The sequence below is a fragment of the Pelobates fuscus genome, chromosome 11, assembly GCF_036172605.1.
Source record: "Pelobates fuscus isolate aPelFus1 chromosome 11, aPelFus1.pri, whole genome shotgun sequence".
Classification (NCBI taxonomy): domain Eukaryota; kingdom Metazoa; phylum Chordata; class Amphibia; order Anura; family Pelobatidae; genus Pelobates; species Pelobates fuscus.
In genome coordinates, this window is record NC_086327.1 from 104,315,312 (window position 1) to 104,330,183 (window position 14,872).

The 14,872-nt window shown below is 39.9% G+C and overlaps 1 protein-coding gene across 1 annotated transcript; it reads right to left on the reverse strand.

The window, feature by feature from the left end:
* Positions 1-383: 383 nt before the first annotated feature.
* Positions 384-1,328, reverse strand: LOC134577209 (olfactory receptor 4Q3-like). Its single transcript, XM_063435881.1, has one exon. It carries the CDS (start codon positions 1,326-1,328, stop codon positions 384-386), a length of 945 nt encoding a protein of 314 aa, XP_063291951.1.
* Positions 1,329-14,872: the final 13,544 nt, after the last annotated feature.

Consider the following 14,872-nt stretch of genomic DNA (forward strand, 5'->3'; position numbering starts at 1 on the left):
CCCTCTCAACCCAGGTGTGCCTCTCATCCAGGTGTGCTTCTCACCCAGGTCCTCCTCTCACCCAGGTCCTCCTCTCACCCAGGTCTCCCTCTCACCCAGGTCTCCCTCTCACCCAGGTCTTCCTCTCACCCAGGTTTTCCTCTCAACCCAGGTTTGCCTCTCATCCAGGTGTGCTTCTCACCCAGGTCCTCCTCTCACCCAGGTCTCCCTCTCACCCAGGTCTTCCTCTCACCCAGGTTTTCCTCTCAACACAGGTCTCCCTCTCAACCCAGTTGTGCCCCTCATCCAGGTCTCCCTTTCACCCAGGTGTCATATTAAATTCAGTAAATAAAAATAAGTAAATGTAATAAAAATCAACATAAGGCATTCGTGATGTGCTCAGTCTATTTATTAAGTTTTTTTCCAATAAGGGATTTAATAGCGTTTTTTACCTCTTGATTTCTTAGAGTATAAATAACTGGATTTAACAGAGGTGTTAGCACTGTGTAAAATATAGACACCATTTTGTCAGCTGCATAAGATACAGGTGGTCTCAAGTAAATGAACACACATGGTCCAAAAAATAAGGTTACCACAATAAGATGGGAGGCACATGTGGAAAAGGCTTTTCCCAACCCTTCCAAAGAGGATGTATTTAATATAGTGGTGATGATTCCAATATATGATGCAAGCAGTACAACAAAGCAGATTAAAGAAATCATACCACTATTTGCAACAAATACGATTTCAATAATGAAGATGTCAGAACATGCTAACACCGACAAAGGGTGTATGTCACAAAAAAAATGGTCTATTTTATTAGGGCCACAGAAAGTTAGCTGACATACCATAACCACCTGAATGATAGAATGCAAAAAACTTGCAGTCCAGCAAAGAGATTCGAGCCAATAGCAAACAGTTTTGCTCATAATATTAACATAACGTAATGGGTTACATATCGCCACGTAACGGTCGTATGCCATAACTGTTAGAAGAATGCTTTCTGTTCCAGCAAAGAAATGTAAAAAGAACAATTGTGTGATGCAACCACTAGGGGAAATTGTGTCACTTTTTGAAATGAAGTCTTTTAGCATTTTTGGAATTGTCACTGTTGCGTAGCAGAGGTCTACAAAGGACAACTTGCTGAGAAAATAATACATGGCCGAATGAAGACGAGGCTCCAAATGTACTGTTACCATGATGAGAAGGTTTCCAGTTAATATCAAAATATAAATCACAAACAAAAGAATAAAAAGTACAATACTCAACTTAGGAAAGCTAGCTAGCCCAAGAAGGGTAAATTCCTCAACAACACCATTTGTTGAATTCATGTTCTTCGTTTTATCCATTTTTTTTCCCTGTAGAAGACAATTTGCAACAAATATCTTTCATGATTAATTTACAACCCATTGTTCAGAACATCTATGCCTTGTAATAATCTCTACATGCAGATACATGGAAAATTGGTCCCTTTAACACTCACCTAAAATGTACAGTTTTCTAAACCCTGTCAGCAAAGAATTCTTAGAGTTGAGGGAATCTCAGAGGTATCCACAAATATGTAAGTAAATATGCAAAAAGTTTTATTAATGCAATAGAGAGGGGGTAATGTTGTTTATCAAATACATCTAAGCACTGCTTATTTGAAATTTAGCCGTTTTACCTCACAATAACAGTTACAAAACAATATCTTGAAAAATGTAAAATGATGCCCAACATGCTATACCGAGGTATTAGACCTCACTCAGAGTGCTACCGGTAATTAGAATAAATTGTTAAAAGTGAGCATTCAACGTTCTAATGTTTTATATTTTTTTTGTTGAATCTTTTATTATTTTCATATTTTATTTAATTGTATCTGATTAATTATACATTACATATACAAAAAATGTCATACAATACTCCAACTAATAAACATTGTAAATTTTTTTTATTGTTTAATAAGAAAATTCTGCCTATTAGCCTTCATTGCTTCATGACAATAAAAGAGTTTAAACCTAGAAAGATGCCCAATATTTCTAATTTAGTAATTACGGTAATTACCAGCTGTAAAGACAAGCACAAGCTAGAGGCCAAATCCCTCACTCTCCTCTCCTCAAAGCTAATACCTGCCCTTGGCCTGTAAGCTCGCCAGTCACAAAATATAAGAAAAAAGGCTGAAGAAAATAGGATGGGTTTCAAATACAAAATGGCAGCTACCGGTCACAGCTGGGACGTTCTAGATATTTTAGTATTCACAAACAAAAATACACTCCTGTCAAACTGACATATATTACTGAGTTCAGTAGAATACCTTGGCAACTTAAATCCTGCCAAGTTCAAATTAAATTTAATTAAAGCTGCAGAATTCCCTTCATAAAAATGTAATTTAGAAAGTTTTATCTCCTGATGTCACCACAAGTTAAGTCGAGGTGGGACAATGTGAAAAGCAATGTGATCCATGGTTTGTACTGTTGTGACATTGCACAAAAAGTATATTTGCAAAGTTCTATTTTCTGCCTTCTGCCAAATCTGGGTAAAACTTGCCACAAATTCTACATATTTATTTTATAGCTATATCATTGCATAAATCTAGTCAATTAACATTGCAGAATTTGGGTCCTTAGTTCTGCCCCTTAAGGACCAAACTTTTGGAATAAAAGGGAATTATGACATGTCACACATGCCATGTGTCCTTAAGGGATTAAAGGTTCAGCACATATATATATATATTTTTATCGAAACTTTCCATTATATTGTGTTCGCCTAATGATGAAACACAGAAATAAATGTATAATATAGCAAAATAAGTATAGAAAGGCCGATAAAGCTATATGATCTAATTTTCACTTGACTGGATTGGGAACAGCCACTTTTAAGTAAAATCAAAAAAAGATTTTTTAAAACCAAGAATTGTAGGGAATTGATAAATGAATTGAAATTTTTAGTTCAAACTAATCACACTGGAAAAAATAGCCAGTGTTCCATTTCAGCAAATGTGACTTTTAATGTGTATTGCCTATCATTTCCCCAACATTAACAGTTTGGTGAATAGACCATAGTCTGTATGTTGCAAATAATAAAGTCCATGCCTGATCTCAGATTATCTGGTTATTTACTAACATACTGAGTCCCACTGTCTTCTCAACAACAACTCTGTGGTTACTCACACAAGTTTATATATTTTAAAATTGCTCTGTGAGAGACATAAAACAAATCATTATTATTTATTGCTTGTTATTATACAGCATAGAGGAACATGCTGGTGTTTTATTAATTTTCAAGGAGTAAAAATATGTAATTTTACAAGCTCAGACAGCAGAACACGGTTTTGTTGTCCAAATATGCATGAGCCGATAATCGTATAAGTTTTATGCAGCCCATCAATCCTGCTACATTATTAAAATTTAAAATCATTTGCTTTTACATGTGATATTTACATCCTTCTTGACCACATTTGTACAATATTCTCCATGGATAATATTTGGAGCATGATCAGTATTCTAATTCGTTAATAACTTCTCATTTATATGTCTGTACTACAGAAGCACAGATAATTAGCACAATAACTGCAGAATCAAATTATACCTTTTTAATTTTCTAATTTAATTTGTGTGCAATGTCTGCATATTTGAACAGAGTCGTGTTTTAATATGAAGTATTTGTGTGTGGAATCAAGTGTGTATTTGTGAGCAAATTTGAGTAAATAAACATATTTTTGTTTGTAGTATGTGTGTGCATGCAGAGGTATATTTGTGTGTTGTGTTGGCGTTTGAAAGCAGGGATTTTTGTGTGTGTAGGGAAAGCCATTTACTATATCTATATTTTTCATCTTGGGCAAGGTTTTTTTTATTAATCCTTTATATATCTAGAATTAATTTAAATATAGCATATATATTATAAATGTATTTAATATTTTTGCTTCAGTATCAACATTTCAGTACTGTGGGAGGACCACATTTTGGTAGCAGTATATGCACTAAATATATATATATATATATATATATATATATATATATATATATATATATAAATATATATATATATATATATATATATATATATATATATATAAATATATATATTTTTTAATATTTAAACTTGAAAGTTTTGTGAATGCTTGGTATTTGCACTGTTGTACAATTGGTTTGACCTGTTATTTCCTAGGCATATGAGCAGGAATCTTTCTATGACCCAAGACACAATTGATTTACATAGGAATAGAAAAATATTGCTATGATATCTCATTTGGTTTTAAGGATTCATTTTCCACTTACCTGAATTGGTGTACGTATTTGGATGGTGATAGTGTCCAGACACACAGTCAGCACATTTCAATTTTTGAAGAGGCTGTTGCTGTTTTACGGCCAAATACATAGTCTACGAGTGATTCATTATTTGCTCTGGGCATTCTTCCCTTGGTACTAATTTTCAACAACACTCTATAATAATCCACAATGCGTGTTCTAATAAATCTTGACCGCATTAATTTCCCAAAAGTAATCTTCCATTTCCTGTGTGGGACATGTAGATAATTATTGTGTTTTTTACTATTTCCCGGAGGTATTTGATTGTACCATTTGGTCAATTTGTTTTGTAATATTTGATTGCATACATCTGTGTGTGAAGATTCTATATAATTTTTGTTTGTTTGTTTCTATCTTTTAGATTTTTGTTAAATATTTTTCTTACAGTTCCGGTTTTTGTAAAGTGTGTACATTTTGAATTTCTTGTCCTCTATTTTCTATTTTTTTTCCTTTATTTGCTCTTATTTCTTCAACTTTGAAGAACATTTCTCCTCTACCATCTTTAATACAGTGATTTCCAAAATTTAAAGTACCTATTACACACTGTACAATAAAACCCACACCCCTCCAGGCTGTGAATCAGACGACATGTCCTTTTTCTTCCTGGTTGTTTAGCTCAGTGAGCTAAACTCAAGAGGCAGGGAGTTGCCCCGAGCAGCTGCTGGAAGTCTGTGATTGGACAGCCACAGAAAGTCTAGGCTGTCGAAGAAGGGGAACGTGCAACAGCAGTAGTTAAGGGAACTGCAGCTTGCAATCTGTTTTTAGATACAGTGGCTTACTAACAGGGGGAACAGAGGGGCGGTTCTCCCGGGTGCCACTCATTAGGATTTTTGCCGTTAGCAGCAAAACTGCCACCAGTGCAGCTAGTGTGACTGAACTGGTGCCCGCATGCTGAGGGGGCCCATCTGGTGGCAGATACACATAGGGCCAACCGATGGGCATGTGTCTTCAGGGGCCTGTATTAATGTAATGGCAGCACTGGGAGGAAGTGAAAGTCAATCACTTCCTCCCAGCTTACACCGAGCCACGCAGGAGGGAGGAGAAGGCACAGAGGAGTGAGACACGTATTGGCAGAGGGCCAATGCCCAACTCCCAACAGCCTCAGCTACTTATGTAATGGGTAAACTGATGGATATATGAAAATGTGTTGATGCTCTATCAACATGGCTGGACTGGCCCACCGGGATATCTCTAATTCTGCCTTGTAGGTGCTGCCGATCCGGTGGCAAACAGAGGGGGCAGGCCGCATATCATGGTGGTGTTGCAGGCCGGGTGGCCGCCTAGCCGGTCCGGCGGCACACTCTCTAATAGTCAGAAAGCACAGGAGGACTGAGGGAGGGAGCAGGTCTGACTATCATGCAATAAATCCATAATGTGTCCATGCTGGGACTTGTGGGAACTGTGAGAGAGCATGATAGTCTGATCTGCTCCCTTCCTCTCTCAGTCCTCCTGTGCTTTCAGACAGACTGTCAGACAAGCATGTCAGCGTCAGGGGGTGGTGAAGAAATAGACACAGGGGAGGGGGGAGAAAGAGACAGAGGGGGAAGAGAGACACATGGGAAGGGGGGGGAGAAAGAGACAAAGGAAGGAGGTAGAAACATGGGAAAGGAGAAAAAGAGAGAGTGGAAAAAGAGACACGGGGGAGGGGAGAAAGAGACAGTGGGAGAAAGGGACACAGGGGAGAGGAGAGAAAGAGAAAGAGGGGGAAGAAAGAGACGGGGGGAGAAAGAGACGGGGGGAGAAAGACAGAGGGGGAAGAGAGGGACACCGGGGAGGGGGTAGAAAGAGACAGGGGTGGAAGAGAGACACAGGGGAGAGGGGAGAAAAAGACAGTGGGGGCTGGGGTTAGAAAGAGAAATGGGGGAAAGAGAGACATAAGAGGAGGGGGAGAAAGAGACAGAGGGGGGGATAGAGAGACACTGGAAGAGAGGGAGAAATGGACAGAGGGGAGAAAGAGAGACACAGAAGGAGGGGGAGAAAGAGAGTGGGGGAAGGGAGACACATGGGGAGGGGGGGAAGAAATAAAGGGGAAGAGAGGAGAAAAAGACAGAGGGGGAAGAAAGGGACACAGGTGAGGGGGTAGAAAGAGACAGAGAGGAAAAAGAGAGACTCAGGGAGAGGGGAGAGAGAGAGACACGGGGAGGAGAGGGAGAGAAAGAGACACAGAGGGGCTGGGGGAAGACAGACACACAGAGGGACTGGGGGGAGACAAAGAGACACCAGAAGGTTTGTTGGGGTAACAAAGAGACATACAGAAGGGAAGGGGGACAAAGTGACACAGAAGGTTTGTGGGGGGCATCAGGGCCGACCTTAGGGGTGTGCAAGCTGTGCGGCACACGGGTATCTTAGCTGAAAGTTAGAAGGTTGACATAACTCGAATATAAGTTCTACTAATAGATAAATATATCACTTAGAAGCACCAATCTGTAACATAAGGGTATTTAGGATGTCCACTCAATCAATGTCTAGCAGCATCGATATCTACCTAAGTCTGTGCCTTCGAGGGCACCTAATATATTGCTAAGCTGGAAAAGTTACCAAGTCTAAATTATTTCTACAAATGCACTACAATAACTAAGACTCTTCCCCTGCCCGCCCCAAAGATCATTCCTACAAAGAATATATATATATATATATGCAAGAAATTAATCTGATTAGAATGAATCTAAAACTTGATCTATCTAAAGATATCAATGTAGGATAAGGGTTTGATTTGCAGGGTAAGGAGTGCAGCTGAGCCCCTAATTGGATGTCCTCACGCTTTCTGAAACTCAATCTCTCTAAAACTGAGTTTCATATTTTTCCTCCTCATAACACTGATCCTCCTCCTTCACTCTCCCTGCAGGTTGACGGTACCTGCCTCACCCCATCCTTTCAAGCTCGCTGTATTGGTGTCTCTTTTGACCCTGGCCTCACCTTTGTGCCTCATGACCAGCCTGTTGCTAAAACCTGTCAATTCCAACTTAAAAACATTGCCTGCATATGCCACTTTCTGCAAAGGAGCTTGTTTATGCTCTAGTAATCTCTTGCATCGATTACTGTAATTCTCTTCTAACTGGTCTCCCCAGAAGCCGGACTGCCCCCCTACAATCTGTGGTGAATGCTGCTGCCAGGCTGATCTTTCTGTCCTGTTGCTCCTCTCACACCTCACCCCTCTGTCGATCCTTACACTGGCTTCCTGTCTCCTACAGATTTCAATTTAAAATACTAACCCTACCTTATAAAGCTCTAACCAACTCTAGCCCATCTTACATTTCTTCACAGATTTATAGGAAGGCCCCCTCTCGGTCTCTCCTCTCAACAGGTGACCTCCTGTCTGCTGCTCGCACCCTTACGGGAGGCTCCTTTCCTTTGCAACAGCCTGCCTACCTCTGTTAGACTTTCCCCTAGTCTTCAATCCGTTAAGAAGTCCTCAAAACCCATCTTTTCAGGATTTTTTATGGCCTCCAAGAGTAACTTCTATCTCTCAAACCTTCCTCTCGCTCTCCCCTATAGGGCCACACTCCACTCTCACCTCCAGTTCTGCTAGGTTTATTCGCTGTCTCTCTCAATACCCCTCCTAGTGTGTTTTATACCCCACCTCCTCTAGACTGTAAGCTCGTTTGAGCAGGGTCCTCAACTACCTATTGTTCCTGTTACATTTTGTTATTCTCTCATTTGGTAAATTCCCCTTTTATTGTAAAGCGCTGCGCAATAAACTGGCGCTATATAAATACCAATAATAATAATAATCCTAATTGGCTAGCTCTTCTGCCTTCCGAAATACGTGAGTTTTCAGACTCTTAAGTCAGGGAGTGTTAATATTTGGCCGACAGTAGGGGCTGAACAAACAAACACTCCACCAAATGCCAATCATGTTTAATATATGAATTTATGTATCTATATCTGTGTGGATGTATTTATCTATGTGCCTGTTTGCGTTTCAGTGTAGGTACCTGTGTATGTGTGAGTGTAGATGTTAGTATTTGTTACTGTATCGTATTTGTAAGTGTATGTATCTATGTTTGTGCAAATCTATGCTTCAATTTTCTAAAGCTATAACCGAACACAAAATCCATGAATGATCCTTCCAAATTTGGGCTCTGGAACCGCCTCTGGTAAGAATTGACCAAGACACGAGGTATGGGAGGAGCAAGAGATTGGTTAAATGGAGTCTGTGAGCGACATTCATATTGGTTTATAAAGGCGCTTTCCTTAGAATAAGACCAGGCAGGAGCAAGCTGAAGTAGTCAAGGTGGGAGATGATAGAAGCATGTACAAACAATTTAGTTGCATCGAGTATTAGGAAGTGGCATGCAGAAGCTGTGTTTATAAGTTAGAAGCGGCAAGATTTGGAGATTTACTGGATGTTGGGTGTAAAACAGAGTTTAGAATTATAGAGGACACCACAGCAACAATGCTGAAGGGTAAATGTAGTAGTAGAACCCTTGAAATAAAGGGATACAGCTAGAGGAAGATAAACACTTGAAAGATTAAAGGAACACTATAGTCACTTAAATTACTTTAGCTAAATAAAGCAGTTTTAGTGTATAGATCATTCCCCTGCAATTTCACTGCTCAATTCACTGTCATTTAGGAGGTAAATCACTTTGTTTCTGTTCATGCAGCCCTAGCCACACCTCCCCTGGCAATGATTGACAGAGCCTGCATGAAAAAAAAAACTGGTTTCACTTTTAAACAGATGTAATTTACCTTAAATAATTGTTTATCAATCTCTAAATTGAACTTTAATCACATACAGGAGGCTCTTGCAGGGTCTAGCAAGCTATTAACATAGCAGGGGATATGAAAATCTTAATTAAACAGAACTTGCAATAAAGAAAGCCTAAATAGGGCTCTCTTTACAGGAAGTGTTTATAGAAGGCTGTGCAAGTCACATGCAGGCAGGTGTGACTAGGGTTCATAAACAAAGGGATTTAACTCCTAAATGGTAGAGGATTGAGCAGTGAGGCTGCAGGGGTATGTTCTATACACCAAAACTGCTTCATTAACCTAAAGTTGTTCAAGGGACTATAGTGTCCCTTTAAAGACAAGAGCCTTTATTTTTGAGAGACTGAGTTTTAGAAAGTGAGTAGAGATCCAGCAGTGACATGAAGGAGGAAAAGCAAGACCTCATGGAAAGAGAGGTCAATCTGGGTGCAATCGGCATTAAAACATGGTGTTAAAAAACAAAATGATTCATCAGATCATGATTCATAGAATAAGAACAGAAGTGGGTCCATTTATGAGCCTTGAGGAATGCTACAGAATGAGGCAGCAAAAGATGAAGATATGCCACAGAACAGGGAAGGGAAGAAGAAAGTCATTAAACAGTAGTCACTTAGACATGTGACAAGAGGCTGGTCTTCTGTGTCAAAATCAGCAGATAAATAAAAAAAGGAATAGTAAACAGTCTGCCTTGGATCTGGTAGAAATCAATCAGATCCAGGATGTTGTATACACTGATTGGTTTAAGTGCATGTGTGGGTGGAGCTATTAATGGGAGGAGTTATTGTTTAATAAAATGCTTCTGAAACATGAGCTCAGGGCTCATACCTTTTGAACACAAGTTCACTGTGAGACCTGATCGGTATGTTAATAAAGGCCTGTTACTTCCTGAAGACTTGTGTCCATATCTCTGTGTGGCTTCTGCGGTTTGTTCCTGTTATTCCTCCGGTAACATTTTTGGTGCATTAGGTCCGGGAACCTCATTGCATGGAAGCTGGCGCAGAGATTTGAGACGGTAATCTTTTACCAAATCCTCTACGCTGCACCCCTGGACTTCTACTACGTGGACCTCCTTTCGTCTCGGCGCCTTTCGTGAACCCAGGTCCAGGAACTAAAAGGTAAGACTGATACCGTTAGAGCGGTAGGCCCACAAGGGGTTTGTATTTGGAATTGGTTTGGTTGTATGGATTCTGCCCCGTCCCTCTGGATGGAAGAAGCAAAGGCGCACTGCTTACGTTGACAGTAGACGCTCTGTAGTCAGCCCGTCTAATACAGGTGGTTTGGGTCAGACTGAATTTTGGTGTAAATAGTTCATGTTGGACACCGGTGTCCTGTCTTGACTAGCGTATCTAGGTGTAAATTTTGGTCGCTAGGTCGGGGGGACCGGGAGACTAAGCAGATTCTGGTATACATTCCGTCTGCTAGATCTCAACCTATCTTGGCTAAGTGGTAGGCATATAAATTTAACCACTAGACTATTGATAGAGTAGATAGACTAAATGAGTCCTGTTGTACATTCCGCTCATTAGTTCGCTATATGTGGTGCTTGGGCAGCGTAGACTAACCGAACCTTGGTGTAAATAGTTCGATAGTTCTCAAGGTGCTGGCCAATTAGAATAGTTGGGATTGTTGTAAATATTGTTAGATATACCGTAGTTGGTGAATTGGTGAATTGGTTAAATTGTATGTCCTGCTAGAAAGCTTAAGCTCTGCCGTCTAGTGGGAGTGTAAATTGTGTGTATAACTGTATAATAGTGCACGGTACCATAACCACTAACATGTATTATAATTACTGACATTGTGTATTGTATATAACTACTAAAAACTGTTGTTTTATGTTATACGTGTAACACCATAACTGTTACTAATTTACCTGTGATTTAAAAACTGTAGCATAACCACTTTATAATACAAAAACTACTTCATAATACCATAACTACTTCATAATACCATAACCACTTCATAATACCATAACCACTTTATAATACCATAACTACTTCATAATACCATAACCACTTTATAATACCATAACTATTTCATAATACCATGACCACTTCATAATATCATAACTACTTCAAAATACCATAACCATTGATATTACATTAACAACACTAAAATTACTGTTTAACCTTGCATGTGTACTAACTGATATTGTAACTTTAAAATCATATTTGTCTAAACTGTATAATTATTACTAACCGTACCATAACCACTGACTGTAGAGACGAAATTGTTGAAATGTTATGTGATCGGTTAGTTAATGTTGATTAATTGTGTGGACAATTGTATGACTTGCTTAATAGTTGCATTGATTAGTATATAGTGTGGTGAGTCTTGATTTTACTTGTGTGTGCGATGTCGTGATATTGTTGAGCATGTGGGGATCCTGTGTGCGTGCGCGTGTGTTTGGGCCTAGTAACTGTGCCATGTGGTACTGGTGATAAGGAGATTTGTGTGACTGTTGAAACTGTGTGTATATTTGTACAGCTTTTGAATCAGACGTTCTGTTGAAATCATCTTCTGATTCACAAGGCTGTTGGTCCTTTGTCTTGTATGTTAAAAAAAAAAAAAAAATTGACTACACTGTGTAGTAAGGAGAGGCCTGTCCTGGTGGCCACATGGCCTCCATGTGGCAGTCTTGACTTAAATTTAGTGCAGGGTGTACATGTGGCTGTAACTAGTAGGCCTGAATTCTATGATCAGTTTCCATATATTGACTGTTGGAAACCGATTGTTGATAAACTGCCTTGGTGAATTAAACTGTGCCATGAGGAACAATGGCCACATGGTGGTCAGAACTAAGGCCTTAATTCCACCTAGTTTGAACACCCCCCCCTCCCTTGCATCTGATTACCAACCCCCAATTCATCCTACAGAGCCAGAGTAGCCATTCCCCCACTCTTCCTCTCAAGCTAAAACTGGTATAGCTAGTATTTGCACTCCCCCTGCTCTATTGTCCCCGCCTACCCACATACCTATCTGTTCTTTTGTTTCAAACTCTTGTATTTCTGTACCAACCCCCACTGATTCTTTGTAATTTAAACTGACTTCCTTTTTGGTAGGAGTGTATTTTAGCATTGAATTTTATTAACAGTTAAATTGTGAGGAGAATTCTTAACAACAGTAACTGAGTCTATTGGATCAGATAATTCTCAGCAATGACATTGTACCATAATCATTGAAATAGCATTAAAACTACTGAGCACAGTCTAAAATACAACTGGAAGAAATGATCAATGGTATAAGATGCTAGAGTACACTTTTATCCTTTTTTAGTTACTGGATGGGCCCCTCCCAGCTTTGTTCAAAATATCCCCTTTACTAAAATACAAACTGAGATGTTTAATTTACCTTACAACTAAAGCTTTAATCAAGCCTTGATATCAGGGTGGACAGTGATTAAAATAAGTAAAAATGAAATAAGGACGTAATTAAAGTCTATCTGCTTCATTAGACTTTAGGGCCACCTACTGGCACTCTAGGGCCACCTACTGGCCATTTTCGGGAGTAACATTGATATTACATCATCTTTAACTCTATACTGGCATACAATAGACAGAAGTAGGATTGCTTACCCTATTGTAATATATTTATTGCTGTAAGGTTTTATTTTATGTATAAATATATTAAAAGTTAAGTTTTATTATTAGACCCATAAAGATTATTTTTATACAATTATTGACCCTCTGGTGACACCTACTGGTAGGTTTTTGGTTTAACACTTTTTTTATTTTTTTCATCCGCCAAATGCTGACTAGCAAAATTAGCTTACCCCCTTACACCTATCTTACTACTCCCAGACCGGAACCTATTACTGCGGAGTCTTATCGAAGCCCCATACTAACCCGACAGATGACTGGTACCCTCCAACCTCGACATTTCCAGATGCCTCTCCGGTTTACACCTGGCCAACCACATATTGACGGTAATAGACAGTTGCAATTGGCAGATCCTATATTTGTTTAAGTCCCTTTCACCACGACCGACCTGTTCAATTGGAAGACCCATAATTCTTTGTACACCGATAAGCCTCAAACCATGATTGATTTGGTTGCCTCAATCATACAAACCCACAATCCTACTTGGGCTGATTGCCAGCAATTACTATTGACTTTATTTAACAATGAGGAAAGGACTCGGATTAATCAAGTGGCTATTAAAGTGCTTGAGGAAGCGGCCCGTGTTCAGAACCAGGCCAATCCGGCTGCATGGGCTGCAGCCCATTACCCGAATGCGGATCCGAACTGGAATATTAATGGCGCTGATATGCCCCATTTAAGAGCTTATAGGGAAGCCATTATTGCTGGCATGAAGGCAAGAGGGAAAAAGGCAATTAACATGTCCAGGGCGGCTGAAGTGTTACAAAAAGCTAATGAATCACCCAGTGCTTTTTATGAGAGACTGCTTGAGTCAAATAGATTGTACACTCCTTTCAATCCTGAAGCCCCTGAAAACTTCCGAATGTCAGCCAGGCCCAGAGCGATATTAAAAGAAAGCTACAAAAATTAGAGGGATTTGCAGGGATATCCATATCACAACTAATGGAGGATGCAAATTAGGTGTATATGAATAGGGAAACTGAGACAAAGCGTGAGGAGGAACGTAAGATGAGGAAGAAAATAGACATGTTAGTGGTAGCTATTTCAGGTATAGCTAGAGAAGGAGGGAAGATGAATAGAGGAATTGAGAATAGGATGAGCAGGGTATCATTCGGTAGAGATCAATGTGCATATTGTAGAGAGGAAGGGCATTGAAAGAGTGACTGTCCACAGAGGGGATATATTGCAGGTGGTAGACAAGAAGAGAGAAGAGGGCGAGGTGGTTATGTTCATACCAGCATAGGTATGTGGCAGTAGAACATTTGGTCCAGTGGGACTCGCAGGCCTCCATAAACATTGAAAATAGTGAAAACAGTAAGCAGAGTGAGCACTTATCTATCGATTCTGTGGTGACCAAGTTGGTAGCTCTTCCTTCTGAAAAGACTATAACTGTGACAGGAGTTACTGGGAAAAGCGCTGCTAGACCTATTCTCAGGAGTCGTACTTGCATTCTAGGAGGCCATTTTGTTAAGCACCAGTTCCTATATACAGGGAGTGCAGAATTATTAGGCAAATTAGTATTTTGACCACATCATCCTCTTTATGCATATTGTCTTACTCCAAGCTGTATAGGCTTGAAAGCCTACTACCAATTAAGCATATTAGGTGATGTGCATCTCTGTAATGAGAAGGGGTGTGGTCTAATGACATCACCCTATATCAGGTGTGCATAATTATTAGGCAACTTCCTCCTTTCCTTTGGCAAAATGGGTCAAAAGAAGGACTTGACAGGCTCAGAAAAGTCAAAAATAGTGAGATATCTTGCAGAGGGATGCAGCACTCTTAAAATTGCAAAGCTTCTGAAGCCTGATCATCGAACAATCAAGCGTTTCATTCAAAATAGTCAACAGGGTTGCAAGAAGCGTGTGGAGAAACCAAGGCGCAAAATAACTGCCCATGAACTGAGAAAAGTCAAGCGTGCAGCTGCCAAGATGCCACTTGCCACCAGTTTGGCCATATTTCAGAGCTGCAACATCACTGGAGTGCCCAAAAGCACAAGGTGTGCAATACTCAGAGACATGGCCAAGGTAAGAAAGGCTGAAAGACGACCACCACTGAACAAGACACACAAGCTGAACTGTCAAGACTGGGCCAAGAAATATCTCAAGACTGATTTTTCTAAGGTTTTATGGACTGATGAAATGAGAGTGAGTCTTGATGGGCCAGATGGATGGATTGGTAAAGGGCAGAGAGCTCCAGTCCGACTCAGACCAAGGTGGAGGTGGAGTACTGGTTTGGGCTGGTATCATCAAAGATGAGCTTGTGGGGCCTTTTCGGGTCAAGCTCAACTCCCAGTCCTAC